Source organism: Montipora capricornis, chromosome 3, assembly GCF_036669925.1.
Source record: "Montipora capricornis isolate CH-2021 chromosome 3, ASM3666992v2, whole genome shotgun sequence".
Lineage (NCBI taxonomy): Eukaryota > Metazoa > Cnidaria > Anthozoa > Scleractinia > Acroporidae > Montipora > Montipora capricornis.
This window is the reverse complement of record NC_090885.1, coordinates 63307170-63333886: the sequence shown is the minus strand read 5'-3', so window position 1 is coordinate 63333886 and position 26717 is coordinate 63307170. Positions and strand designations below refer to the sequence as shown.

Genomic DNA, 26717 nt, shown 5'->3' with positions numbered 1-26717 from the left:
TTCAAAACTCTTAGACTAATGTTGGTTTATTTATAACTGAGTCCATCATGATCAAGCGAATAGTTATTTTTGGAAGTTCAATAATATGTTAGTGTTGTGCTTCGCAAAGGCTTACTCGTGGCAGAGCCATTGTTCTAGCCAATTTGATGTAAGCAGTTAAAACATTAATTCTTGAAAAAACAAAAAAAAAATCATTTTCATGATTGTGTTTCGTATATGCGTGTCTCGTTTGAATAGTCGTTTAAAGTGTTCAAATACTCTTCACTTGAAAGTGTCAGAGTTATTCCAAAGTCAAACATCATAGGCAAAACGAGAAACTTTGTGCTCTGCCTTTACAAATCAGTATTAGGTTTAGATATTGTTTCATTTGAGGGCAAAATAATAACTTAGCTCACAAATTTCACGGCAGCTCGTTTCAAAAAAGGGATATTATCAAAAACAAAGGCTATTTTCAACTGAAGTTGAATAACTTCAATTCAATTCTCCATTAAATAAATGTTGATATTGAACTCAAAAAACACAAACAAGATCTTATGGAAAGTATTATTTAATTTTGTTTCTCCTGATTCAGTTTTCCAATATAGTTCACCCATGTTTTTTTGAACCGTGACAAGACTCGATGCTCATCCTTTCTCAAGTTTTATTACAAATGATGAGTTACAGTCATCGACAAGAATAAAAATACAATATGCTCGATCATTAAACTTGCATAATCAAATGCAATTTGCGGTTTCGGGGTAGAGTTCATGAATTAATATCGCTATCTTGCACGCAACCCAAAATTGCGTTGTTTGATTACAAGTTTCCCTTAAAAAATCGAATCCCCACGCTGCCCATTTTTGTTTACTGAGGAGTAATTAAAACGAAAAAAATTGTCGAATTTCCGAAAACACCGTAATATCTGATTACAAAAGTCGAAGCTAGATCTTGAATACGTGAAATTAAATTATCGTAATCTAGTTGTTATATAAATTGTTCTAATCCTTCAGTTTTTGTTTTCTTATGTACTGTCTATTAATGTTGCGCCGAAAGTAAGCTCTGTACGTCGAAGCTTCGTCTTCTTCCCGGGTCGTGTTCTGGCGAAGAGGGTTCGCTCGTTATGGAGTCCACATCCCTGTTCCTTGCTTCTTCGCGATCACATTCCTCGTATCTCGGTGGCGTTGAATTCGAAACGGTTTCGCGTTGGGCGGGAACACTGGGTTTCGATTCCTCACTAAAGAATGCGAAATAACGATGTGAATCGCTAAGGAGGCGATCAGCTGGTTTCAAGTCTAATTTGATCACCTTTCCAGCTCTTCTCCTGCGGTAGTCTCCGTGCAAAAAATCTTCGTAATACATAGGACAAATCGTCCAGAAATGTCCCTTGCCATTGGGACTGCGACCAGCCTTGATGAAGCAATCATTGAGCGATAGATTGTGGCGAATGCTGTTTCTCCATCCACTGCCTTTAGTCCTGAAGTAAGGATAGCGAGTCAGAATGTAGCTATAAATGTCACTTAACACCAGCTTTTTCTCTGGAGAGCTGAGGATCGCTTCCGCGATCAAGCCGATGTAGGATTGGCTTGGTTTCTCGTACGATCTAGCCAGAGAGCTTCCAGAGGGCACGAGGAAGCCACAGCTTCCAAGAGATGGAACAGTTGGCCAAAAGCTCGTGTAGTCCAGAGGAGTAACAGCAGCTGTGGGTGAAGCTCCATGGCAACTCAGTTTGGCTGAGTGAAGTCCCCACGAGTACCAAGGCGACAAGTCATATGCCGGCGAAGGTACAGCACTGGGCCACGTCATTGTGTTAACAGCTGGGTAGAAATCAGGCGCTTTCTCATAGCAAGAGACTGGGCTAAACGCTGACATCCTTGGGTTCAAGTCACAGTTCGTTTCCTTGGTCAGACAAGTGTTCTTTACTAGATGCTCTCAGAGAGACACTACAGTATTCGTCTCGCTCGCAGCCCATTATAAACGCTCAGCCTTCACGCCACGTGACCAAGCCAATACGATCTTTTGTTTGACAATCGACCTGGATAATCGTGGGAAATGTAACATTGCGACCACATGCGAAGAATATTTATAGCGTTTATATTTGAAGAGGTGCAAAGAATATGATCTCTGGAGTTGCACGCATGGCTAACAATTGCTGTTTCCCCTGCATTTCGTGAAGCTGTCATAAGAAAAATCTGTTTGCAACTTATTTTATTTCTCAGCTGTAGGTGAGTGTCAGATTATGTTCAGGGTAATTCTCGTTGAATTGTTTAGGCTGGCTTGCGTGTTTGTAGTCTTCGAGCGATTTTTTTCTAATCCCCCCTCGTTGGCAATGTATTTATCACCCGTAAGCAACATCGGTAAGCTGCAGGCGATAAGTGCTTTAAAAAGTGTGTATGTTTTGATCTTTTAGGGTTGGTTTTATCCGTTTAATTAGCCCATTGTCTAGAGAATTACATCTCTGTCAATTAAATCCCCTCAAACAAAGCTCACATTTTGACACATTTTCCCAGCGTTTTCACTGGTCATAAAAAAATTCGATCTAATGTCATGATTATATAATTCAAAATGTGCGACACTTTGACATTCTTAAGAAATTGCCTTATCAGTCTTTTCTCCTTTCGTGTCTTGCCTTTCGGAGATAAGCTCTGTTTAATATTCAATGTTAAGAAAATTTAGGGGAGATGTACTCTTAAATAACTTGTATATTATGAGATCATTCTCTGATGAAATAACCCATTCTAGCTTTGCCAGAGAGTTACAAGTATTTCCACTTACATCATGCCACACAAAGTTTGCACGTGCAGGTAAATCCTTTTGCGCGAGACTTTTTTTAATAAAGAAGTGACTTTTACGAGTACGTTTTAAGGCGAACTTTTGCTATGTTTATGAAAACTGCTCAAATCACACTTCCCTAGTCTAAGGCGTTATCAATGTGCATAAACTCTGTTAAACATTCAACTTAGCGATAATCTTTGGTATGAAACTTTCTTAGTAACTAAGTGACTACAATAGGACCACTGTTAAAGTGAAATATTCCATTATAGATAACTAAGTACAAAAGTTACAAGCATCTTCCCAACTGCATAAGGTGATATCGTCTCACGCCAAATGGGAAAACGAATTCACAGTTTCTTCAAAACAAAAAAAGTTGACTTTATGCAAAGAAACAAGAGAAATAAACTTGAAAAATGGGCTTTAAAAATCTTTTCCGTCCGAAAAATTAAATAATTAAACAAAATTGGCTTAGAAGGAACCATGGACGATGTTCGTGTGTGCAAAAAGAAAACTCTTGTATTTCGATAATCCCGATATTGGCAAAATTCAATCTGACACTTTAGTTGGTATCACAACACCATAAATTCAAAATATGTCACGGAAGTTTACGCAAAACTAAACAAATCGAGAGCATTATCGCAAGTGCGATAGCAGACATGACACTTAAATAAACAGCGAAACGAAAGCAGAAAATCTTGAACTGGGGAAATGGAGATACATGTTGGGTGGAGACAACGTGCCTGAAGACTTAGGGTAGTTTTTTATTCAAGAAGCAAAACTATCCTGTTTTGGAAATATTGGACGGGAACGGAGTGTGGTTAAAAGCACAAGTGTTTTAAATTCCGGAAACTTCTAGCAAATATTGTCCTCTTAAAGTGCAAATGGGAGTATTTCTTGAAAGCTACCGGATATCATTAAAACTAATCCTGACTTTGCAGAGTTAATTTGAAAGCAACCGGAATTCTATTGCTAGAATAAATTGTGCGTGGCTCCGCATCACGCCTTTACGAAAAGAAAATTATAGGCTCTCTTTCAAATCGTTTATTTCTTTACCGTCGTGTAACAGTTGTCACAAGACCAATACGTCACCAAGAAACCAGGGTCACGAGAGCCTGGTATCCCGATAGTGGGATTGTTGTCATTGCTAAAACAACTTCTTGCAAGAGTTAACAACAGAAAAAGAGCATCATAATGGGCATTTTTGCACGTCGTTTGGGATTTAGAAAGTGAATGAACCATTGTGAAGGCGCAGTTTCCCTCTGAAAGTCGCTGTTTTCGTTGCTCTGGCAAAAACATGAAGGGAAGCACTCTTTCTACCTTGGAACGTGACCGTCCTCAGCGGACACGAGGGGGTCATTTGAACCATTTATTCTGACAATATCTTCAATAAAATAATAGAGAGTTTACTTCAACTAGTACTTAAGATCTTAAATATTGAGTTTAACTTTACCTGCACGGATTTTTCTCACGAGGAAAGAGATATCACTTGGGTACCTCAAAAGACAATGTTATAATACAACTAAACGTCGTTGATTCGATCCGGCCAGCCATTGGTCTCAGAGGTATTACCGACAACAAAAAGTCAACTAGCAAAAAAAAAAGAAACTAAATCATGTTAGCGCAAAGGTTTTAATTTTCAACGGATTTCTCTATCTGAAGTTGCTGAAAAACTGAGAAGTGAAATTAATGAAACAATTACAAATTCTTTTCACTTAGCTATATCGGGCAGCATTTGTAATATTCTTCGAACAAATTGACCTGGACTCATTTCTAAGATAAAAGGACTTTCAAGGCGGTAACGAAAGTGAAATACTCTGATGCCATCGTCGTGGAAAACCCAAACGGATGAAAGGCTAGTGTTTTCCAATAGAGCAAAGGCCTTTTACTTATCATGCATGATTTGGTAACTAAGTAAGAGCAAAATTACTAATTCGGGCTTAACGGCTTCTCTAAACCACGTATATATCTCTTCATACAAGAGCTCTTAACTATTCAGAGGACTCATGATGGTAAGGGCACCTTAAACGTCTCTTTTAATGATCGACTAGAAATGTTTTTTGCAGTAAGACAGCTACTATGACTAAGTTTCTTTGCAATTGAGAGTTTCATCATATGTTGTTTTTATTGGTGATGACCGTTCCGGCAACAATTGAGCGATTTTTCCGGTTCACGAGTTTTGTTCATCAGTGTTATTTCAATAAACTTTAATGAAATAAAGTTAACGACCTTTTAACAAAGCAAATGAAGTTCACATACTTAAGCTTCCTGTTCCTGCCCATCCGCTCATTATCAAATACTTTCTTCCGATCGCAATTTGTTTAGCGTTTTTGCAAGCAGAATTCACTTCAACCTTTCTACAACAAAGTCAGAAACTGGAAAGGACATCGTCTACCCTTAAATTGAAACCGGCTGTTTTGGTTGACGGAAACAAAGCAATTAACTCTCTTTTCATCTACACCGTGGCGTTTTTGGCGCTCTTACGTCATCGTCTTTCAAAGGCTGTCTGCGCAAAAAGCGTGTTAAGAAATTTTCGTACGTCCAAACTTAATTGTTTTCAAAGGTCCACACTTTAAGCCTGCCCTGACCTTGGCAAAACGGTGCGTTTGCAAGTCTCTGTTTCCGGTGGCGTTATTGGGCGATTTGGTGTGAATGATACTGAGTGAGAAAGTTGTTCAAAAGTATTACGTTTTCAAACCAAAACGCGTTAGTGTGGAAAGGGACCTTGAGAGAGCTACCTTTCAAGACAACATGAAAGATGTTTATTAGATAAGCATGGCAATAAAATCAGTTAAAACAAGCAATCGTCCTTGTTTGCGGAACAAGGTTGCTGAAGTTTCTAATCGCCTTTATTTCATTTGCGTCTTCGTTTTGTCAAACGTTGTCATTGACCTTTTGTGAAACATGCAGTTAATAACCCCTTAGGACTGCCTTAGGACTTAGGACTGCCCCATTAACGATCAATTTGGTTTGGCATCAGTGGCCAGGGAAAATACTTACAAGGAGCGTTACTTTTAGCCAATAAAAGCGAAAAGGGTAAGAAAAACAAATTGGTTGCTAAGGGCAGATTAATTCTGCAGTCAAAGGGAGTTCGCTAAATTTACCGTTTTTAGGTCAAAACTGGGTAAAATTGTAAATTAGTACTCTAGTTCACACGTATAACATTCCTGTTCCTGACAACTGAATGGCACAAAGAGCTATTCGCATTTAACTTTTGGCTACTTTCAGAGGCCAACGTCTCCAAACTTGAACAAAACTGGCAATCCATTTCCATCGCCTCTATCCTTGGCTGCAAACAACAAAGAACAGCATCAGTGCACTTTAATGGCCACTGGCAACAAAACTACAACATTATTCTTTGGTCTTCATTAATGCAAATACTTCTTTTCGAAATTGTCTTTTACTCATTGATTTTGGAAATAACAAGGGATATTTTTCGGCCAAACAACGCGGAATTGAGATATTGAACTGTTACAATAGCGCATTTGGCCTAATTGATCACAAGAATTCAATTAAAGTAGAAAAGCAAATAACATTTGTTTTGGAGACTGTTGCTAGGACAGATCGTGACTAAGTGAGCATTTTATTCGGCAAAGTACAATACAAACACTAATATCAAGTAAGTATCTAATTTCTAAGGAGTTTAAGGCCGTTCCTTCGTAAAAAAAAGAATCGTATGGTGACGTCATAAATAACAAGTGCACAACATTTTTCAGTGCAAATAATTTTCAGATTTTCTTAGAAAGTCCATAATGAGAGATGTATAAAATGAAAAGGAGTTCTTAGTCCATCACTTGGACGATCACCGCCTGAAAAAAAAAGTGCTAACCTATTCTGCAGATCAAGCCTGAAACGCCAAAATTATTTGAGCCAAGGAAATTGCACCCATGCATAATGCTCGAATTTGAAGTCTTCAACATTTTTTGCTCAAGGAGGAAGTTGGTAGATTAATAAAAAGCTGAAAAGGTATCAATAGCATGCAGTATTTAAATTTTAATTGAGGAAGAGTACGATCTAACACCACAAGCATTTATAAGGCTCCAACATCGAATACAATACTTAGTTTGATGTATCCCATTGCCAAAAACCACACGAGAAATCTTCTTATAAAAATTACTTTTGCCTTTTTAAAATTTTGAATATAATGTGTCTATTGTTAGTAGCCAAACAAAGTCTTGAATAATTTTTCAAATGTTTTTAACACAAAAATTCCTCTTTCATTCTCTCAACAAATTTCTGTGATAAACGTGTCTTGCTTCCCAGATAGTAACAAATATTATTCCACCTTATCATCTATCCGGCTTCAAGTGCGATTACACATCATTCTTCCCATCAAATGGAATGAGATATTTTAAAATAAACCATCGCTGAAAGTACACCAGTGCTGAAGACTAAGCAAGATCATCTGTCGCATCAAACCACAATTATATAGACCCTATGGGATTGTCTGCACATAGAAATTTCGAGTATATGTTGTACAATAGCATGCAATACCAAGAGAAAATTTATTTTTTTCTTGTTAATACTCATTCCAAACGTTGAATTTTTAATTTATTTTTATATTTGCCTTTAACTGAGTCTCTGAGAAATTCTCGGATAAAAATAAATCTGTCTTTAAAACGCTGTGAAATAAATATAAACGGTGTCCGCTCTTAAAATGTCAACATCATTTACCCACACTGATGATCATGAAGACTGACGATTCTTTCAAAAAACTTATATTTGTTTTTATGATTTTCTCAGCCAATATTGAGCGACCGTCTTTAGTTTCAGTTATAGCCTTGTAATGATTGAGGTTCCTGGCGAAGTGGAATTTTCATTGTCAATAATGTTAATTTTGTGTTCTTCGGTGAACATTATTTGGTGTCTTGGTATGAGAAAAAAGGATGACAAATATTAGATCTTGAATAATTGAACAACCAAACTTGGTGCTCTGAACTGGCCAGGCCAAACGCTATCGAGATCCGTGGACTAAAGATATCCGCTACAAGTGCACATTGAATAGACAAAGAGAATGACAAAACCGGAAGAAATAGTTCGCCAAGTTAGTTCATCGCCCGACAGCCTTACTTGCCTCGGTGTTGTACTTCATGATGAAGAGATGTAGGAAATCATATCAAGACACCACAGGACCCCTTCATGATTCGCCCAATAACGGATTGGAGGTGAATTGACTTACAACACTGTTTCATACTGGATTCCAAACTGCACCAAAGGCAATCGGTTTTTTACGTACAGCGAGACTGAAACTTGTAAGAGATCTTCCGAGTGGTATCAGTGGCCGTTCCAAATCAAAGTCACAAGTTGTGTTTCTTCAAGAAAGCTTAAACGTCTGTTTTAAATTGCAGGGCTCGGTTGTTCAAAAGCCGATTAAGGCTAAGGTCCCAGATTTAAAAATTAACCAAGGAGTTCATTCTCTATTCCCAAATGCTGTTCAACGCTGATATTCGGCAAAACTTTTCATTAGAAGAAGTAAATCTTGAAAAACAAAAAAGGCAAAAGAAACTTTCAACAAAAAGTTGAAAACTTGAAACAAAAGTTTACGCTAATCCTGGATTAAGTTAATCGGCTTTCGAACAACGGGGCCCAGAATTGTTCGCTACGACTTTGAAATAAAAATAGAACGAACTGTAAATAGTTTTTAAGGTAATCACGATTAAATCCATAACGTTGCTCTCTCTTAATTCACTTCTTTTAAACTCACTTTTAAATGTTTTAGGCCGGGTTTCTAAATCATGTCCTTAAACAGGTCTGTTTTATTTCTCTTAATTTCAGTTCTAAGCACAATATAAGGCCTTTAATTAAAATACTGAGATAGTTTCTTTTCTTTGAACTTCCGGCAGAAAGTATTTATCGGTCAAACAAACATTTTAAAATGACGGCGTTTATTTTTAGATCAGCTATTGGCTGATCGCTCAACATTGAATCACACAAGATGTTTCGTCTGTAAAATCGAATCTTTGATATATTTACCACATTCACAAGAAAATAAGACAAGACATCTTATTAAAAGAATGAACGTAATTGGAGTCAGGATAGATAAAAGCCGACGGCATGGAAGACATGCCAGTTGTAATAACTGCTGCATCAATATCATATGCAGAATGAATTTAACAAATAAACTAAATGAAAGAAGTTGGAAATTTTTAAGTTAAGCCTAACTGTAAAAAAAAGAGCTGACCAAACGTGTCGCTAGTACTAGGTTCAAGAGTTTTCAGCAATATTATCCTGCCGGTGTACGTGGGATCAACTGGCGTAATGAAAAGTTGAAAGAGTAAATATTTTGATCAAGAGCCAATACAACGTAGATTTGATATTTAGTAATGTAATATATTTCCGGCTGGAGAAATCAGCCTTCTGCAAGTATCTCAACTCATTTTTCCTGAAGGAGGCTTGTATGACCAGCCGAAATATAGTACATTGCTAAATATCAAATCTACCTTGCATCGCTTCTGGCTGAAATATCATACTTTCTCTAGACACTTTAAAAGGAACTGTCATCCAGAATAGATTATAGGTATAGGCTAAAAGTAAATAAATAAAAACATTTAACTTAACACTAAGGCCCGGGTTAAACGCCGTACTTCACATGAGCCGAACCTAATTACACTTTAGGTCGACCCAAACTAGTTAAGTTCGCCCGCTGAGTCAAACGTCGAACCTTTATCTGACCACGAAAATAAATAGCAAAACCGAGATCGAGGCTGTCTCATACATCAACATGATTATGCATTTGGTTCGGCTCATGTGAAGATCGGCGTTTGATCCAATGGGGATCTTCAGCCGTTATTCCCGCCTGGAGTGGCCGTGAAGAACGCCTCAGCCGATCCAAATAAAACCAGTCGAACTTAATTGGGGCAAACGCCGTACTTCACATGAACTTAAAGGGGCTAGGTCACGCAATTTTAGGCAATTTCAGCACTGATCGAATGGTCATAGAATTAACTAAAATATCAAAATAACTGTTCAAAACTATAGAAGAACTCTAACAAAACACAGGGAAGCCAAGAAGGGCCATGGATGGAGAAAACTGGAGAGGATTGAAATGGATTGAATTTGAGTAAATTTGAAAAACGTCGGCCCACCTTTTTTCAAATTTATATCAGTCTATATCAAAATGTCATTTACACAGCTGGAAAATTATTCTCAGTTGTTACGTGGCCGTGATTTTGCAAATGAAAGAGGCTTGCTCTGCCAATTTGACGTTTAGAGCTCATAATTAACAAAATTAAACAAAATTACCTAAAATAGCGTGACCTAGCCCCTTTAATTCATGTAAATTAGTTGAATTGAGTTCGGCCCATGTGAAGTACGGCGTTTAACCCGGGCCTAACGCTCGCCGCATAACATTCGGTAACAACCTAATTCAGAGATAATTTATTTAAGGGGCTTTGGCAGTATTATCTCAACGAAATGTTTTTTACGGTTTTTCAAAACACTTTGTCATCGCTGCACTAAGCGACCATAAAATACCTTGAATGCACGACCAAATGATTTCACTCTTCACAAGGAAAGAGCATTTTATTCTTATCTCCCCGCAAGGACGTTTAAAATACAATGAGCTATCCAGCGAAGTAAACAGTTTCTTTCGATGATTTTTTGGCACCATTTAGTGCGGCGGTCAACCTGCACAGCGATTATTAAGTGAGAGGACTGTCAATACACTGACGAGTATCTCAAATGACAGGACATTGGGATCAAGGGAATCGAAGGTACGTTCTGACTTAAAATCGAAGAAAATCATTGACCTAAAAAACAATCTTAATTTTATCATGAAGGGTGATTTTTCGCAAAAGTATGGCATTATTCATTTCAAAACTACAAGCAGACGTTAGAGGTTTCCGTGTGTTTCCACGGAAACGAAGAACACACAAACAATAGGTATCGAGACGAAAATAATGAATCAACAAATCGTACGATAAAAGAGTACGCACCAGTTTCAACTGTTTCTTTTTTCATTACAGGAACTGAACCCCATCGTTTGCAAAAGATTTGTGCCACTGACCATGATATGACGTCGTTTCCGGGTCATTGATTAATATTTAACTCGAATTGAGTCCAGAGCGGCAGTTAACACTTCATTGAAGACGCATAAAGATCCAAAAAATACCTATATCGCGGAAGACAAAAGAGTTTATCTTCTAAATTGAATTTAATCCTTTTATTACTAAGGACATTTATTTTAAGCCCTTATGGCAAAGCTGTTAATTGCCTTACAGTCCCTTGAAATATTGTTCAGCAGGTACTGTTCGTCGGTTTGCAAATAGGGCGGAGAAGATGCTTAATCGTGTTTTTAAAGCAAACATTTTAGACTAGTCGTTTATTCTTAAAACATTTTTCTCTCAATGACGGAGCTTTTCATAGGAAAACTGTATGCTAACTCTAAGTTTGCTGACTTTTTCAATGGAAAAAACGATCTTTGGTCTGTAATCAAATATACAACGAAGTCAATTAGTGTGTAATATTTGCGTGGTCACAGTTATGCTAGGTTTTCCTTTTAAAATCAGTTTGAACCATTACCATCTTTAGATACAGATCACGTCAAGGTCCTTTTAGTTAAAGGGGCTAGGTCACGCAAATTTAGGCAATTTCAGCACTGATCGAATGGTCATAGAATTAACTAAAATATCAAAACAACTCTTCAAACCTATAGAAGAACTCTAACAAAACACAGGGAAGCCAAGAAGGGACATGGATGGACAAAACTGGAGAGGATTGAAATGGATTGAATTTGGGTAAATTTGAAAAACGTCGGTCCACTTTTTTTCAAATTTATATCAGTCTATATAAAAATGTCATTTACAATGCTGGAAAATCATTCTCAGTTGTTATGTGGCCGTGATTTTGCAAATGAAAGACTCTTGCTCTGCCAATTTGACGTTTAGAGCTCATTAATAACAACATTAAACAAAATTATCTAAAATAGCGTGACCTAGCCCCTTTACGTTCTTTGGAAACCTCACTACTGACACTATAGCGTAGTTCGGTTCGCCAGTAGTGTGCGACCTACACAGAACAGGGCCACCGAGCGACAGTTTTCTGTCAAGTGCTTTTAAACGCTGCTCTAAGCTCTCTGGAGTGCTTTTAAAGCTTTGTAGGTTCATTTTAGGCTGCGCTATTTTATCTGCTCGGTTAATCTAGGGGAACTTGAAGCTTTTCGAATTTATTAGGGCATCTTTGTCCTTCCTGAAAATCTTAGGTATTATATCCTCTCCGAAAATGATAGCTGCTCCTTTTTTGGTACTTACAACAACATTTTTATCAATCAGAAAGCAACAGGCATTAAATTTTCCATATCACGAAAGTTCGATGAGAAAATTCCCTAAAGAAAATCCTAGGTGATTAAAGGCCTTTCGAACAGATAATTTAACGAAACGTTCCGTTGGGTGACCCTGAATGTTATAATAGCACGTGACATCAGTCGTTGTAAGGTGGTTTCACTTTGACCACCACGTACAAGTTAAAAACAGTGATTCGCTAATATCACAATTACGAGTTTCTTAACTCATGAAAAAAGGATTGGAAATTTGTTTTGCACTGTTACACAAGAATTTAAATCACAATTGCATGATAAAGAAGAAACCGTACGGAAAAGAAAGTATTTAATATTAGTTCTTTGATGGTTAAACTTTTCTAGTACTATAAACGTTTACTCTTTCTTTATGGGGGTTGGTTATAAGAACAGTTGAACTCGTTTATATAATGAAATTGTAAATTAACTTTTGAAAGGCTAGGGAAAAAGACAGCGAATCAAGCAATGATTGTATTTCCTTCAGTGTTTTCCTGTTTACGTCATATTCCGGAACTGTATTTCACAGGATCGTTGTCTTTACATACTCCTTAGTATCACAGGAAAAGCTTTGACCCAGAGTTTGAAGTGGAGGTTAATATAATTGTTTCGCCTGGTAGTACGACACATAGCCGGCTATGCACTTCATTTCGAGCTGTTTCCCGTTGAGCTCACTTTTTAAAATCCAAACTCTGATCTCAGTTTCACTTAGCCCGTGAATAACAATACTTGTCATTTTTATGCAAATAATTATAAATGGCCGGGTATTCTGCAATTTCGCCTGCATCCAAGCCGAAATGGCGAATAGAACATACCTCTTAAAAATCATAAACCCATATACTTCCTGAACTCATAGGAGGCGTTTTTTTTTTTTTTTCAATTTTCGATATTGTCGAAGGCAGCAGGGTTGATGCAAAACTCTCAAAACATTCATACCCCACTCACTGTAGCCTGCGGACGCAGGCGTATTTCCGGCTGTCGGACCGCCGGAAATGCGTCTGCGTTCGCAGGCTACATTCACTGTGCCCGCTTGTAAAGTGAGTTTCAACACTAATAAAAGCCAGATCGCTTTCATTTTCTCCCTGTACCATGTATTCTGTTGTAACGCTGGTTTCACGTTGTATTCGATTTTGTAAATAGTGTAAAATTGTAAGATTGCCATTCGTACGGTTCTTAATTAGTGGGAAACGATCTCTTCAAGTTCTTGTCGGTGTTGTTTTGGACATTTTCATTGGCCCAAAAGTAACAAGTTCGTCACCAAAAACCACAGGAAGCCGTTATTTGACTGAAAATAAGAAGCCGTCAAGGTCTGGCTGAACAGGAACACTTAATTATAAAAGTAGGCGCCTTGCTGCTGTTGCTGATCTTAGAAGAAAATTGCACATGTCAGTGACGTGTCATCCCACGAAATCAACGCCTACGCTTACATGGAAAAGCACACACCATTCACAGAAAAAAGTGTCTTAATTGTTCTGTGCTGAAGGAAATACTGAGGTAAAGTAATTTCATTTTTACTTAAACTATGAGTTAAAATGATAAATTTTCAAAGAAATCACACCAACTTTGAATGTGACGCTTAACCTTGAAATCTTGAACCATAGGCAGCCTAAGCTCGCGTCACTACAGACAGCCGTTGAGAATTTAAACGCGTTATAAGACTTTGTATGGGAAATCAAATACCGTCGATTATAAAGCCTAAAAAATGCTCAATTTAACTTGTTCTAAGACGAACATTGAAAACACTGAAAACACAGAATTCCCGAAACGGTGTAATAAGCTCCAAAAGGCACAAGAATACACCAGAGGTGAGTCATTTTAATTCACTTTATTGAATGAAAGTTAAATTGAGCATTTTTTAGGCTTTATAATCGACGGTATTTGATTTCCCGTACAAAGTCTTATAACGCGTTTAAATTCTTAACGGCTGTCTGTAGTGACGCGAGCTTGGGCTGCCTATGCTTGAACAAGTCAAAAATGGCGGTTGGGTTCTTCGTGTCTTGAGGTCCTCGTTACCCAACCAATTTAGTTTGGTTTATAAATTCATGGCATACCAGTACAGCTTCAATAATGGTATTCAGAGGGCCGCGTTTTGGTCAAGTAAACTGAGTACACAAAATATATTTCGAGTTTTGGTCAGCGATTACACTCTTAATTAACTTTCGCTTACTCAGTTTTTCGTTCAATATTTTCAATTGCTGCGAGCAGTACCATAGTACAACAATAAACTTTCCTGGCTAGCCTTAAATATTTATGTTTTGTCCCTGTCAGTGGACTCGTCAGTTGTATAAAATGCCAAAAAAGATGGGAATCGTTATGAGATATAAGCCTAAATAGCCACCATCATTCGAAAGGTATAGGTGAACTTCAATGTCCACGAAAAATCAGACCGAAAATCATTTTATTTCTTAAAAGTTTACTTTGTTTTTTTAAAACCCTCGACCAGAGAATTGAATCCTAACAAGATGCCCAGTCTTGTTTCGAATTTGCTGATTCATTTACTCAATAACGAGCCCTCCGATCTGAACTTAACATTCAGTGGTGTTGTTATACCTCATCAGTTACTTGAATTATTAGTTTGCATTGTTATGTTGGCTTTTTTTCCTTACAGGTCTTGATTATTTTTCTGTGAATTATATCACTATTGCGCAAGAACAGAAGAGAAATAGATAACTTTTTATACAATTAATGAAAATGAAATAGGCCGGAGCAAGTCTCAGCTGACAAGAGGCAGTTATGCCATGTCGTTGGGAAACTGAGAATGTTTTTTTTTTCTGATGCAATGATTTGACTAATTGCATTACTTATTGATATGATTATAGTGTTAACTGACAGAAGGTGAATCACACTTTCTCCACTGTGAAGAGGTAGTGATAATTTTGCATTTTGTGTTTATTTCACTCCTAAATGAATGATGCAAATGTGGGGACCGTGCGGGTTTATCAGTAAGTTTTTCATACAATTCATATTAATCAGTCAGGCCCGTAACCAGGGGGGTGCACAGGGTGCAAACTCAAAGAATGGAAAAAGCAGTAATGTATTCACTGGGAAACTAAAACCAGCTGCACTCTAGTAGCCCGAGCCATTCAGAACGCACAGATGTTCGAGCTTATCTATAGGTGCGTTTTTTTTTTGGGAAGATCCAAAAACGGATTTCTGATCTCGGATCAATGGATTCTTCAGCGTCAAAAAAACGCAAAATCCGAAAAAAAGGATGTTATTTTCCATGACAACGCAAACAAACAAACTCAGAGTTGCGTGCAAATTTTAAAAATAGCGGTTAAGTTTGTTTTGGAGAAATTCTTAAATGAAAATGCCATCATTAAAAAAAAATACCTTAGCGATCGATAAAAAGAAATGATCAAAAACACGCTTTTTTCGCGGTGTGAAATTTTCAGGAGACCCAACTATTTTCGACCTATTCATGTTTTCGATCGTAAGGTAAAAATGGCGCAAGAAAAACATTTGGGCTGAACGTACAGTAGCTGTCGTGTATCATTTTTGCATGGGAAACCGCTTGTTAAAAGTACTTTTTTCAAATCCTTTCCCAAAAAAAGGCTGAACTGATGAATCTCAAAAATCCGGATTTAGATTTAATCCGCAGTTACCTCCTTCCTGGCCTTGTACGCGTCCGACTTTACTTTCAATCATACTTTTGCAAACTCGCTCAACATGCAGAAACAATAAGAAAAAATGTTTGGGAAAAGAGTAATGAGGCGTAATCGTTGTCGATAAGAGTACATACCACGCTAAACCACATTTCGATTTGTTTTTTACCACAATATCAACATCAAAGGAATGTTGATTTTTTCAGAGCGCGAGCTGAAAAAGGCATTGCGCGACACATCGACGCGAGCAGTATGGTATGGACTGTTATCGACAACGGCAAATTAGCCAATCAGATTGCGAGATTACCAGCAATTGTGGTAGTTAAAATATCCAGTTCCTACCGTGTACTTTGCCATTACAATTTTTCATGTATTGCTACTTTCCTAAATAAACGGATCTGACAATAAAAAATATATTTCGGTAGTTTGGTCCACTTTGGCCTCGTTAGCACCCCCATCTCCCACGTAAAATCCTGGTTACGGGCCTGATCAGTGACCCATTTCTTAGTCATCAGAGACGTACTACACAATAAACTGTGAATGTCTGGTTTGGGTAATGTTATAACATGAAACTATTCACTCTGTAATTACTAGATTTTCTCCACCAATTCACTCCTTCACAGGCTCCCGGCGAGGACGGAAAAAAACATTCGTAGAGCATTTGGAGAGCGAAGCGATCGGGCCGGGACACCGGGAGCTATTACTGATTTGCGATTTACATTGCCATGATTCCTCATGTATGAAAAATAATAATAATAATAATATAAATCAACTCTTTTTTTCAGTTTTACTTCGGCTATCGTAGGTTTGAACTTGACTAAATTAGAATAATAATGATTCAAGTCTGCTCTGTCACTTCATTGCTTTGAAAATCATAAATTAATTGTTAATCGTGCTTTTTCCCGGAGCAAAATAAGTCTTACTGTACGTGGTATACTAAAAACGACAGATGAGTCTACCAAACAGCTCAAGTTGTGAGCTGTGAAACTAGTAGTAAATTGTTAATTTTACAATGACTTCAAAATTCTCGCGCGCTCATTGGCTAATTTTTATAGTCAACAAGCGGACAAACACCTAAATTTATAATTTATGCGATATTGACGCGATATTGCTTGCGTCAGATTGAATAAAATTAAAGTTTCTCGCATTTTTGTCTCGCGTTCTTCTCGTGTTGTGATTTAATTTTGACCCCTCTGCCTTTTTGTTATTGTAAAAAAAAACGAATAGATGTCAGTTTTTCATGCGTCTGTCCTGTTATTGGCCGTTTTTATACTAGAGACGCATAATCCGTCCAGACGAATTATGCGTCTCTCATGTTATCCGTCTAGTGTAAAGACGGGACGAACTATATGAGACGCATAATTCGTCTTGAACGAACCTGGGCGAACATTTTTTCTGCGTCTGTTAAATTCGTCTAGTATAAAGACGGGCACTAGACGCATAATGCGTCTGGACGAACTTTCCAGTTTAGTGCGTCTTCGAAGACGCACTAAAATAAATTCTTCGTCCAGACGCATAATGCGTCTTGTGGCCGTCTTTATACTAGACGAATTTAACAGACGCAGAACAAATGTTTGCCCAAGTTCGTCCCAGACGAATTATGTGTCTCTAGTATAAAAACGGCCATTGACAATGAATTTCGTTATAACATTGTCAAAGTAGTCTGCGAATCCACTCAGCCATCGCCTCGTGGATCCCAGCACAACTACTTTGACAATGTTATGACGAACTTCATGATCAATAAGAGGACAGACGCTTGAAAAACTGACATCAATTTGTTAAATGCATGACTCTAAGCGAGAATCATCTTTGCAGTTGTGGGAACAATGAAAGCAGTTATAAGGGAAGCCTGAAAAACTGAATCAAACCCATCATGCTAGAGCACCGCACTGCTCATCATTACGTTATCTTGCGCAGACTCTCGCCTGACTTGCTGATAGCTCAGATGCACAGCGCAGTATGATCATTTCATCATCTTTCACAACAAATTTTTAACTGGTACAACAGCTATCTACCGTAGATGTGGCCCTCTCCTCTCTTCTCTGATTAATCTGACTCATGATCTAGTATACTTAGTTGTATTCTTTTTCACAGGTTTATCATTTATTTTTTATTAATTACTGTACAATCATAAAATTACTTATAGTGGAGCCAGAAATAAATAAATAAATAAATACAAATACAAATGCAGCGCAATGGCACGGTTATGGTTTCGAGTCCCGTCCAATCCTGGCCCCAGTTGTACAAACGATGCCGGATAGCGCTAACCGTCGGATAAAACACTAACCAGTGGATAACTCACAGCAAAACCAAAACCAATTGCGCTATCCAGTGGATAGTGACTTATCCAGTGGATACCGTTATCCACCTTTTGAACAACTCGGGCCTGGACTACAACAGTTACTGCTTAACAACTCTTTACTTACTGCGACGATCCGGCGTGATCATCTCTAGATCTCTTTGAGTCCTCACGATCCCCTGTTTAAACCATTATGACTTTCACATATTTCGCTATCATCTTAAATGTACTGAAAACTGGGCAATTTCATGATCAACTGAGACTATAGAAGTTTCAGGCTCACATGCAATTCAGTGATACAGATTAACTTAGCCATTTGCTTATCATTCATTACTGTTTTTAGCATCTCGCAATATGTACAATGCTCCATTTTTGCACAAAAATAACACGAAATAATGAATTTGAGCAAATTAAACAGAAAAACTTGTCCGTTTTTAGCACAAGGCCTTCAAAATCAAATCTATCTCTCTGAGATTTGTTAATGTGCATATAAACTCATCATGCAAACTCACGTCTGACTACGTTTTGAAATAGAAAGAAGTCACCGAGAAGTCAAGCTGAGAATATAAGCTGATATATTAAGAGAGGCAAAAAAACTTTCCCATATCGTAGGATTGATTTTCAGAGGGAAAGGAAAACCGTAAACAGCAGTTGGTTATAAATTTAAGATAAAAAGCACGAAAGCGGGTACTGATGCCCACATAACCCCTCTGCCTGCTTCAAACAGGACATTGGTTTTTGAGGAAAGAAGGAAAGAATAACCGTCTTAGTAAACTTTTAGGGGATCAAAGCAACGAATACTGAGTCAGTATGCTCTAGAATATAAATTTGGTTACATAAATCGCATCGCCATTAAGCCAACCCTTTTCCAAAACAAGCGGCGTGTTCCAGTTGCCAAAGAATGAAACGTGTTTGGGAGTTGTCCTGGTGCTGACGTCAGTCACAAAAAACTTTACTTTCAATTCTGATCTTGTTGTTTTGCAGATGGTGGCCTTAAAAAACTGCAGAAAAAAGGGTATTGTGAAATGGCTGCAGTGATTGCAAAGCATGATTCACGGTATTTGCCCCTATAACTGATGCATCTTTTATGCGTGGGTGGGAAGAAAATGACGCTCGAATTCGAAGCTGTTAAATGACCAAATCATGATATTGCTTTTCGAAACGCTCGCGTCAATAATTATTAACCGGTCCGGTTCATTATTGACCTTTAAACTAAGACGGAAGTCAGCATGTGAGATAAACAAATGAACCAAATCGCAGAAGACAATACCATTCCACTATCTTCATTGTAAATTATTTACCAAGATTGACCTTTTCAAGAGCAGACAATAAAGATGTTCCATTGTTTAAATAATGCGTCGATATCATGACGTCTGCTCGGTACATCTGCAAAATGCTTGATTGTGTTTTGAACTTGATAGCAAATATCAATTAGTGACAGTAGAGTGCTTCAGAAAAGGCAACGACGACGGTTACGAAAACGTCACTGAAGGAACAATGAACAAAAACACAGGCTTCGCTCACGCCCCGCAAAGGCGTTTTACATTTCGGGTAAATTGTTTTTGCCTTTCTAGGCTCCTGACAACGACTTAAAATGATCAACTTTGAGTTAACGTTGAGGACGCGAGCACATGACTATAAATTTTCAATTTTCTTTCCAAACATCCACACCCTTTAGACCCCTTTACACCAATTTTATTCCTGGGATGTTGATATACGCAGGTTCAATGCCGTACGACTTGGAGTAATAGCGAAATTATCAGAATTATTGCAATACGGGAAATTAAATTCTTATACAACGTTCTCGTAGGGGCAAGTTTAATAATAATTGAAGAAAACACAGGTTTCCCATCCCTGATAGATCTTTCCTGCCATATCCGGAGGTTATTCAGCTTTGTTATGCAGCAGTATTTTGTCATGAATGTACACTGGTAAAGCAGTTTGATGTCTTAAAGATGTATTAAGCTACAATTAAATACTGTATAGCTCTGCGAATACGAAAGAGCAATAATAAAAATTAAAATTAAAGGCTGTTTTCGAAATTGGATGGTTTGTTTGCGAAATTAACTCTTGCGAAGTCAATTGCAATTATGCCATGCGTGCAATTTCATTATAAATGTATGACGCTACAAACGGGTCATCCCTTTGATTGCTGTACTTGAGTTACTTACGTAGACTCAAGCGTCTTGCTTTGTCATCACTCGCAAGAAACACGAAAACGGCAGAGTTTGGTCAAAAGACGCTTACAATTATTATTATTATTATTATTATTATTATTATTATTATCAGTATTATTATTATTATTATTATTATTATTATTATTATTATTATTATTATTATTATTATTATTATTATTATTATTATTATTATTATTTATAAGGCCCGTCCAACATTTGTCGGTTGATTCCTTTTTACGTACTGGACAAACACATTAATTAAGTTTGAATGACTAAATTCTGTAATAGTTTTTGATTGTATTAAGTCATTCGAAATATCGTTTGCGATTCGTTACAGATAAAGCTCGCATTCACAAAAGGGTGTGATAATTACTTCCTGTTTTGATCAACAACAACACTCATGTCTTTTTTTTTCTTCCCTTGGCATTGCACTCTTATTCTTGATTTGCATGCACGTGATGAGAGGGCCATGTTGGTGTACAAACTGACAATAGAAAATGGCCGAACAAGTTTTGCACAATCATACGTCTTGACGTCAGATGCCAGGCGCAAATCATGCAATATGAAAGAAACAACCTTGCGATAAGAAGTTCTCCTTATCTGAAACGTAGGCGAGCTGTTAGACCTCTTGGATAATTTGCATGCAGGTAGTAAGGGAAATTTCTGCTTTAGATCTACATTAGTCCTTATTGCTGTTCCACTATCTTCTTTCTCTCCTTTCTCTTACATGTCAGTTTGTGGCCTGCTCAACAGAATATCGCGTTGCACGCCAAGATCTCATTATACTCGTACAATTAAGTAATATGACGTTTCTATTCTTTAACTTTAACTTTAATCAAGTTCCAGATTACAATATAAGAATAATAATCTGCGGTAGGCCGGCTTAAACAGAATGCAAAATCCCTTAAAAATAAGCCATGTGCTATTACATGAATAACACTTAAAATAAGTTTAAAATACATTAAAAACATGATAGATTAAAATACAAATTTAGGAATGCGATTGTGAGAAATCTGTATTAAACCTTGTCATAATGTAAAAGGAAATGAGATTCGTACGAAACACTGACAAGGTGGTCGGCGACCCCCTGATTTTGAGAGGTAAATCACAAAATCGTATGAACTTACTCGTGCATTTCGTGATTTATAAGTGTAGTCCCTCGTGATGTTTTGAAAGTTCTCAAATTGCACTCGCCTCGGCTCCTGCAAATCCTGAGAACTTTCAAAACATCATTCGTACCTATCATAATCTTCATACACTTGTCCCAATATTGATTATCCTTGAACGAACAACGTAGAAAAAGGCAAAGGTACACGTTTTTCCATGAATGAAATGTTCATGAAGTCAGTATAAATGCTGAAGAATATGCGATACCATCCACTCAAACTACTAGAAGCATTTTACTTTAATACAGTGATTCCACAAATGACATATTGCATATCTGTCTGGGGCAACTGCTCTGTTGCTAGGCTATATGAAATTGAGAAGTTACTTAATGAAGTTGATAGATTTATCCACATAGTTCCTGATGATGTTTTAAAAAGCGAGGTACTGAGCTATATCAAGTGGCGAGAGTAGGATGTCTGCGAATTGGAGTTTTTTAGGTTAAACAGGACTTCAACCATAGATCATTGCCATTCTTTGCTTTCACTGAATCTAAGCGTAGAGGTGTATTACTTGAGGTGAAACAAGAAAACAGTGCTTCTTGGAAGAAATCGCTTCTATGTAGAGGGACTGCATGTGGTATGGAATTCACTGGAAATGGAGTTCATTGGACATGAGAGCGACAAGGAATTTGGATAAGATAGATCATGCTTTGAAAGCAACACTGAAACGTAACAAAACTAGTCTCTGCATAATTACTTTTAACAAAGGGATCACAACAAATATCAATAAGGATATTAACTTTTTGCATTATTGGATGTAAATATTAATGCTTGCAAAATTTGTGAATCTATCTACAACCAGTGGGTGAATACCGTCGTTTCCTTTTATTGTAAATAGGTTATTTCATTTTATCGTAAACAGTATTGTCGATGCATGCTCTGTAAGAATTGTTTTAATAGCAGATTTTAGAATTTGTTTTAGGTAGGTCCACTTCGGCTGTGTAAGTTGCCACTGCTGACCTGCATTACCAAATTAACGATGTATGTATGAGTCACACAAAGAGGGTTTTTCTTTTAACTTAAAGATAGCGACATATACTTACAACTTTAGTTCTACAGCGGAGAAGTGAAAAATGAAATGGAATGCCCTTATTTCAGCGCAGATGCCAGCCAACTTATGAATCATGATCATGGAGGTTTACCATAATCTTATGATTTCTTAAAGTGGTTTAACCAGCTGAGAAAGAACAGTGATTTTCTAATCATAGTAAATTCAGTGTCAGAACCCTCAAAACTCTTAGATTTATCCGAGTTAGCTTCTAAATTGAGCAAGTCCAGTCGTCATTAAAAAAGACCTAGACCACCTATTTTCGAGGATCTTGTCAGTTGCAGATGAATATCGCGGATCGCGGGTGAATCAGTTGCAGGAAATTACGTGCCAGTGATGGATATGTTGTCGGTCAAATTCGGTCTCGGGTTGAATCCGTTTTTACTTAGGTTAAATTGGTGATCCTCATTTTATCTAAGCTGAATATGCATAAATTTCTACCTACGGCTTAAAGCAGCTATCAACACCCCACCCCCCCCCCCCCAAAAAAAAATGGACTGCAAACACCCATGATACCTTCCCTCAACCTGTCTCTGTCTTACGTATCTCAACACACCTTCTTAGTGTTGTATTCATACACTTATCCATTCAATCTCCATTCAATCTCATCACAACATAGTAAGGGAACAAAGAACTGAACAAATTGTTCGTCTTTGTGTTAATTAGCCTAACTAGCCTCGTTTTACAGCCCAAATTCTTTCAATTTAATTTTACGCGTGTGACCGAGGCTAGTTAGGCTAATTAATACAAAGACAAAATAATAATTTGTTGGCGGCCATTTTTGCATTCGGTCAATGCATGCGCACTTACCGGTACTAGCTATAGAACGCGGACCCTCCAAATCTATAAACCTGTGTCTTCAACGAACATTTGTTGGAACACTCATCTCCTCATCACCAGCAATTTACTCAGTCACTCAGGATTTCAATTCGAGTTTGGAAATGTCACATCGTGTAAAATGCAAGGAAGTGCCGCGCAGCCTAGAGAGCGGTGACATCTAACACCGAGCAACAGCCCTTTGTTCAGTACTATTAACGTCATTAACGTACGAGTTATGAAGTAACAATTTATTGTTATCTTGTTCTCGAGTCATGCAAAGGATACCAATGAGCAGATTTTGAATCCGGCCTGCAACAGGCCTCAAATGTGAATAAAAGCAAACACTCTCAAAAAATTGCCTGATAAGGTAAGACAAAGTATCAAAGGGTCAACTGTCCAACTGAAAGGATCGCCGACAGAGTTGTAATCTCTTTCCGCTGAACACCCACTCTTTCCTATGGAAAACCTTTTGGGGCCTCCTTATACTTAGACATCGCGTGAAACATGCTAACCGAAAACGATTGGTTGAACACAAAGATCATCTCATGCCTGACCAGCAAAAAGAGCGGGCTGAAGAATATGAGCATCTTATGCGCCGATCAACTCAAAACTTCAACATCCACCCCCCCCCCCCCCCCCCTTCCTTCCCGGGCATAGCACGGGCATTTGAACTTTTGAAGATTGGATCGTTCAAATTCCTGACCCCTCGGGCAAAAATTGGTGTTCAAATATCCTACCCTATCGTCGGATTTGTCTGTCATACCCCACTAAAGAACAATCGTCGTCGGCTCCTGCCGTCTTTAATAAAGACCTTTCAAGACCTTTTTTGTAAGCCAATCGCTCACAAATGCTACATCTCTTCCTTTTAACTCTTACATCTCGTCCAAACACGTGTTTCCACACTAGCTTCATTCCCTCTCAATAAACACAGTTATTTGAACAGATCGTGTAACGTTGTTGAAAGACGGAGTCTGAAACTGAACTAGTGAAAGCTGGTTGAAAAGCTGTTCAATGAGACAATCGTTAGTTAAATCTATTTTAAAATTTGGCGAATTGTAATTTAAAATTAAATGGAAAACATCAAGTTCTCGTTTGTCAATCAACACTTGCAGAAAACAAAAAATCATTGTTTATTCTCTCGGGAAGCAAACTCGACAGAGAAATGTGTAACTACCGTTGACTATGGGCAGCCGTCACCGCTAAAAAATACAAGCCTAGTTAATGGTTTAAAAGAATAAACCGGAGTGGTTTAATTGTCCTTTGTAGAAAGGTTTATCAGAATTTGAAAAGATGTATTTAAAACACAAATGGACAAGTCACCTTTAGTGAAATGAAATAAACAAACATTAAATGGTTTAGACAATTCAGAAACTGTGTAGATACCCTTGGTGAATTGATTCAGTGAAAACACGAGTGGTTTAAGTGTTTAATGAAATGGATCAGTTGCCTTATGCAATCATTGCAGTTAACACAGAATTGGTCAGTGCCAAAGATCACCGGTGTAATTATCCTTGTCAAAATGACAAAGTCAAGTCTTGAATAGATCAGCGTGCTTTGACATGATTTGCAGTAAAACGGCAAACGGTCCAGCTTACCGTACATTGTTTCACTGATGTGACAAACGGTTCAGAGTAGTTTGAAACGGCTTATTTTATCTGCAAATGGTTAATCGTGAACTGCAATGGTCTAGCATAACATTGATCGGTTTACCATAATGTCAAACGGTTTAGTGCTACCCCAAATGGCTTAGCGTGACGACAAATGGTTTAGTAGAAAGCGAAATGGTTTAGTGTTGCAGCAAATGGTTTGCGCCGGAACCGCCAAAAATACAAAAGTGAAATGGACAAGTCAAGATTGAAATGGAATAGTCAATGTGGGGTCTTACGTCATAACCCATACGTCATTCAGATAAATATTGGCGCGAATTTGCCCCAACGAGGTTCGTACCGCGAAGTGCACAAGTCAGATCGGGAATTTTTATTGAGTTCCATACATTCGAATAACTAAGGATTAATCATGGTAAGCATTTTTTTCCCTCTGAATTTTAAATACCCTTCAATAGCCAGTTAAAACATGAAGAAGATGAAAGAGGATAAAAGAAGAATTGCAAAGTGAAACTCCTGAACACGGCCTCATAACGACACTAAAAGATTGGTATTGTTGAAAACCGCTGCCGTTTTCGCGGGTAGATAAATGGAAATTTCTCCTCGTAAAAGGACAGGTCGATGTCGAAATCATTTCATTTTCCCTAAATAAAGCGAAAGTGCTCATAACACTCAGAAAGTCAGACCTGTCGAGGGCCATCTACTTAGGTCAAACACTCAGATAAACTTTAAGCAAAACACTATACGACCGCATCACCTTTAATTTCTGTCATCGTTATCCACCTGAAAAAACTGACAACGATACCAATCTTTTAGTGTTGTTATCAGGCCTCGTGTTCAGTACTTAAAGTTAATGTAGAACAGTTTGCAATTCTTCTTTTATCCTCTTTTATTTCACCTTCTTCATGTTTTAACTGGCTATTGAAGGGTATTTAAAATGCAGAGGGAAAAAAATGCTTACCATGATTAATCCTTAGTTACTCGAATGTATGGAACTCAATAAAAATTGGAACCTGAAACAGAAGGATTGACAAAAATTCTGTTAAAAGGAATCATTTGACGAGACAGCTACCTGACACTTTGAACCAGAGCATCCGTGATAAGGCGATTGATCGTTTTAAGACATGGAAGCTGTTTATGAGTAACGGGTAGCAAGTGTATTTAACTTTAACTCAGAGGTTCAAGGAAAGGCTTGAAACGATAGAGAAATATGCTCAGGTTTCTACAGAAACTCACATTTTCAGAAACTGATTGTCAGTGGCTAACTAGCGTACAGTTGAAGACAAAGGAAAACACGGCCTGTCCATGTTTCCTGTGCTTACTTTGCTTTGATCCACATTCATGTATATAACTTGCCGATATCACGGCAAAATGATCACAGTAGAAAATTTACCAATCCAGCTAAACTAGGCAAAAACAAAGAAGGATTCTTACCGGAATAAGTATCACTGAGTCGAGTAAACGAGGCGGTACTGGTAGAATAACCTGTTCCCGATCTGACTTGTGCACTTCGCGGGACGAACCTCGTTGGGGCAAATTCGTGCCGACATTTATCTGAATGACGTATTTGTTGTGACGTAAGACCCCACATTGACTATTCCATTTCAATCTTGACTTGTCCATTTCACTTTTGTATTTTTGGCGGTTCCGGCACAAACCATTTGCTGCAACACTAAACCATTTCGCTTTCTACTAAACCATTTGTCGTCACGCTAAGCCATTTGGGGTAACACTAAACCGTTTGACATTATGGTAAACCGATCAATGTTATGCTAGACCATTGTGGTTCACGATTAACCATTTGCAGATAAAATAATTTGTCATTTTGACAAGGATAATTACACCGGTGGTCTTTGGCACTGACCAATTCTGTGTTAACTGCAATGATTGCATAAGTGAATGATCCATTTCATTAAACACTTAACCACTCGTGTTTTCACTGAATCAATTCACCAAGGGTAT

The 26717-nt window shown here is 37.7% G+C and overlaps 1 protein-coding gene and 1 long non-coding RNA gene across 2 annotated transcripts; both read right to left on the bottom strand.

The window, feature by feature from the left end:
• Window positions 1–529: 529 nt before the first annotated feature.
• On the bottom strand, window positions 530–1924 carry LOC138043672 (hepatocyte nuclear factor 3-gamma-like). Its single transcript, XM_068890051.1, has one exon. It carries the CDS (start codon window positions 1846–1848, stop codon window positions 1015–1017), a length of 834 nt encoding a protein of 277 aa, XP_068746152.1. The 5' UTR covers window positions 1849–1924; the 3' UTR covers window positions 530–1014.
• A 3614-nt stretch (window positions 1925–5538) lies between these two features.
• On the bottom strand, window positions 5539–26448 carry LOC138043673 (uncharacterized). The gene is made up of 3 exons (XR_011131308.1): window positions 26190–26448; window positions 10683–10858; window positions 5539–6037 (listed from the first exon to the last, which is right to left on the bottom strand). It is a non-coding gene; the product is annotated as an uncharacterized lncRNA (long non-coding RNA).
• Between the last annotated feature and the right edge of the window lie 269 nt (window positions 26449–26717).

Bases quoted from the DNA above. Each gene is read 5' to 3' on its own strand.
- LOC138043672 (XM_068890051.1), bottom strand. From the start codon at position 1,848: ATGTCAGCGTTTAGCCCAGTCTCTTGCTATGAGAAAGCGCCTGATTTC.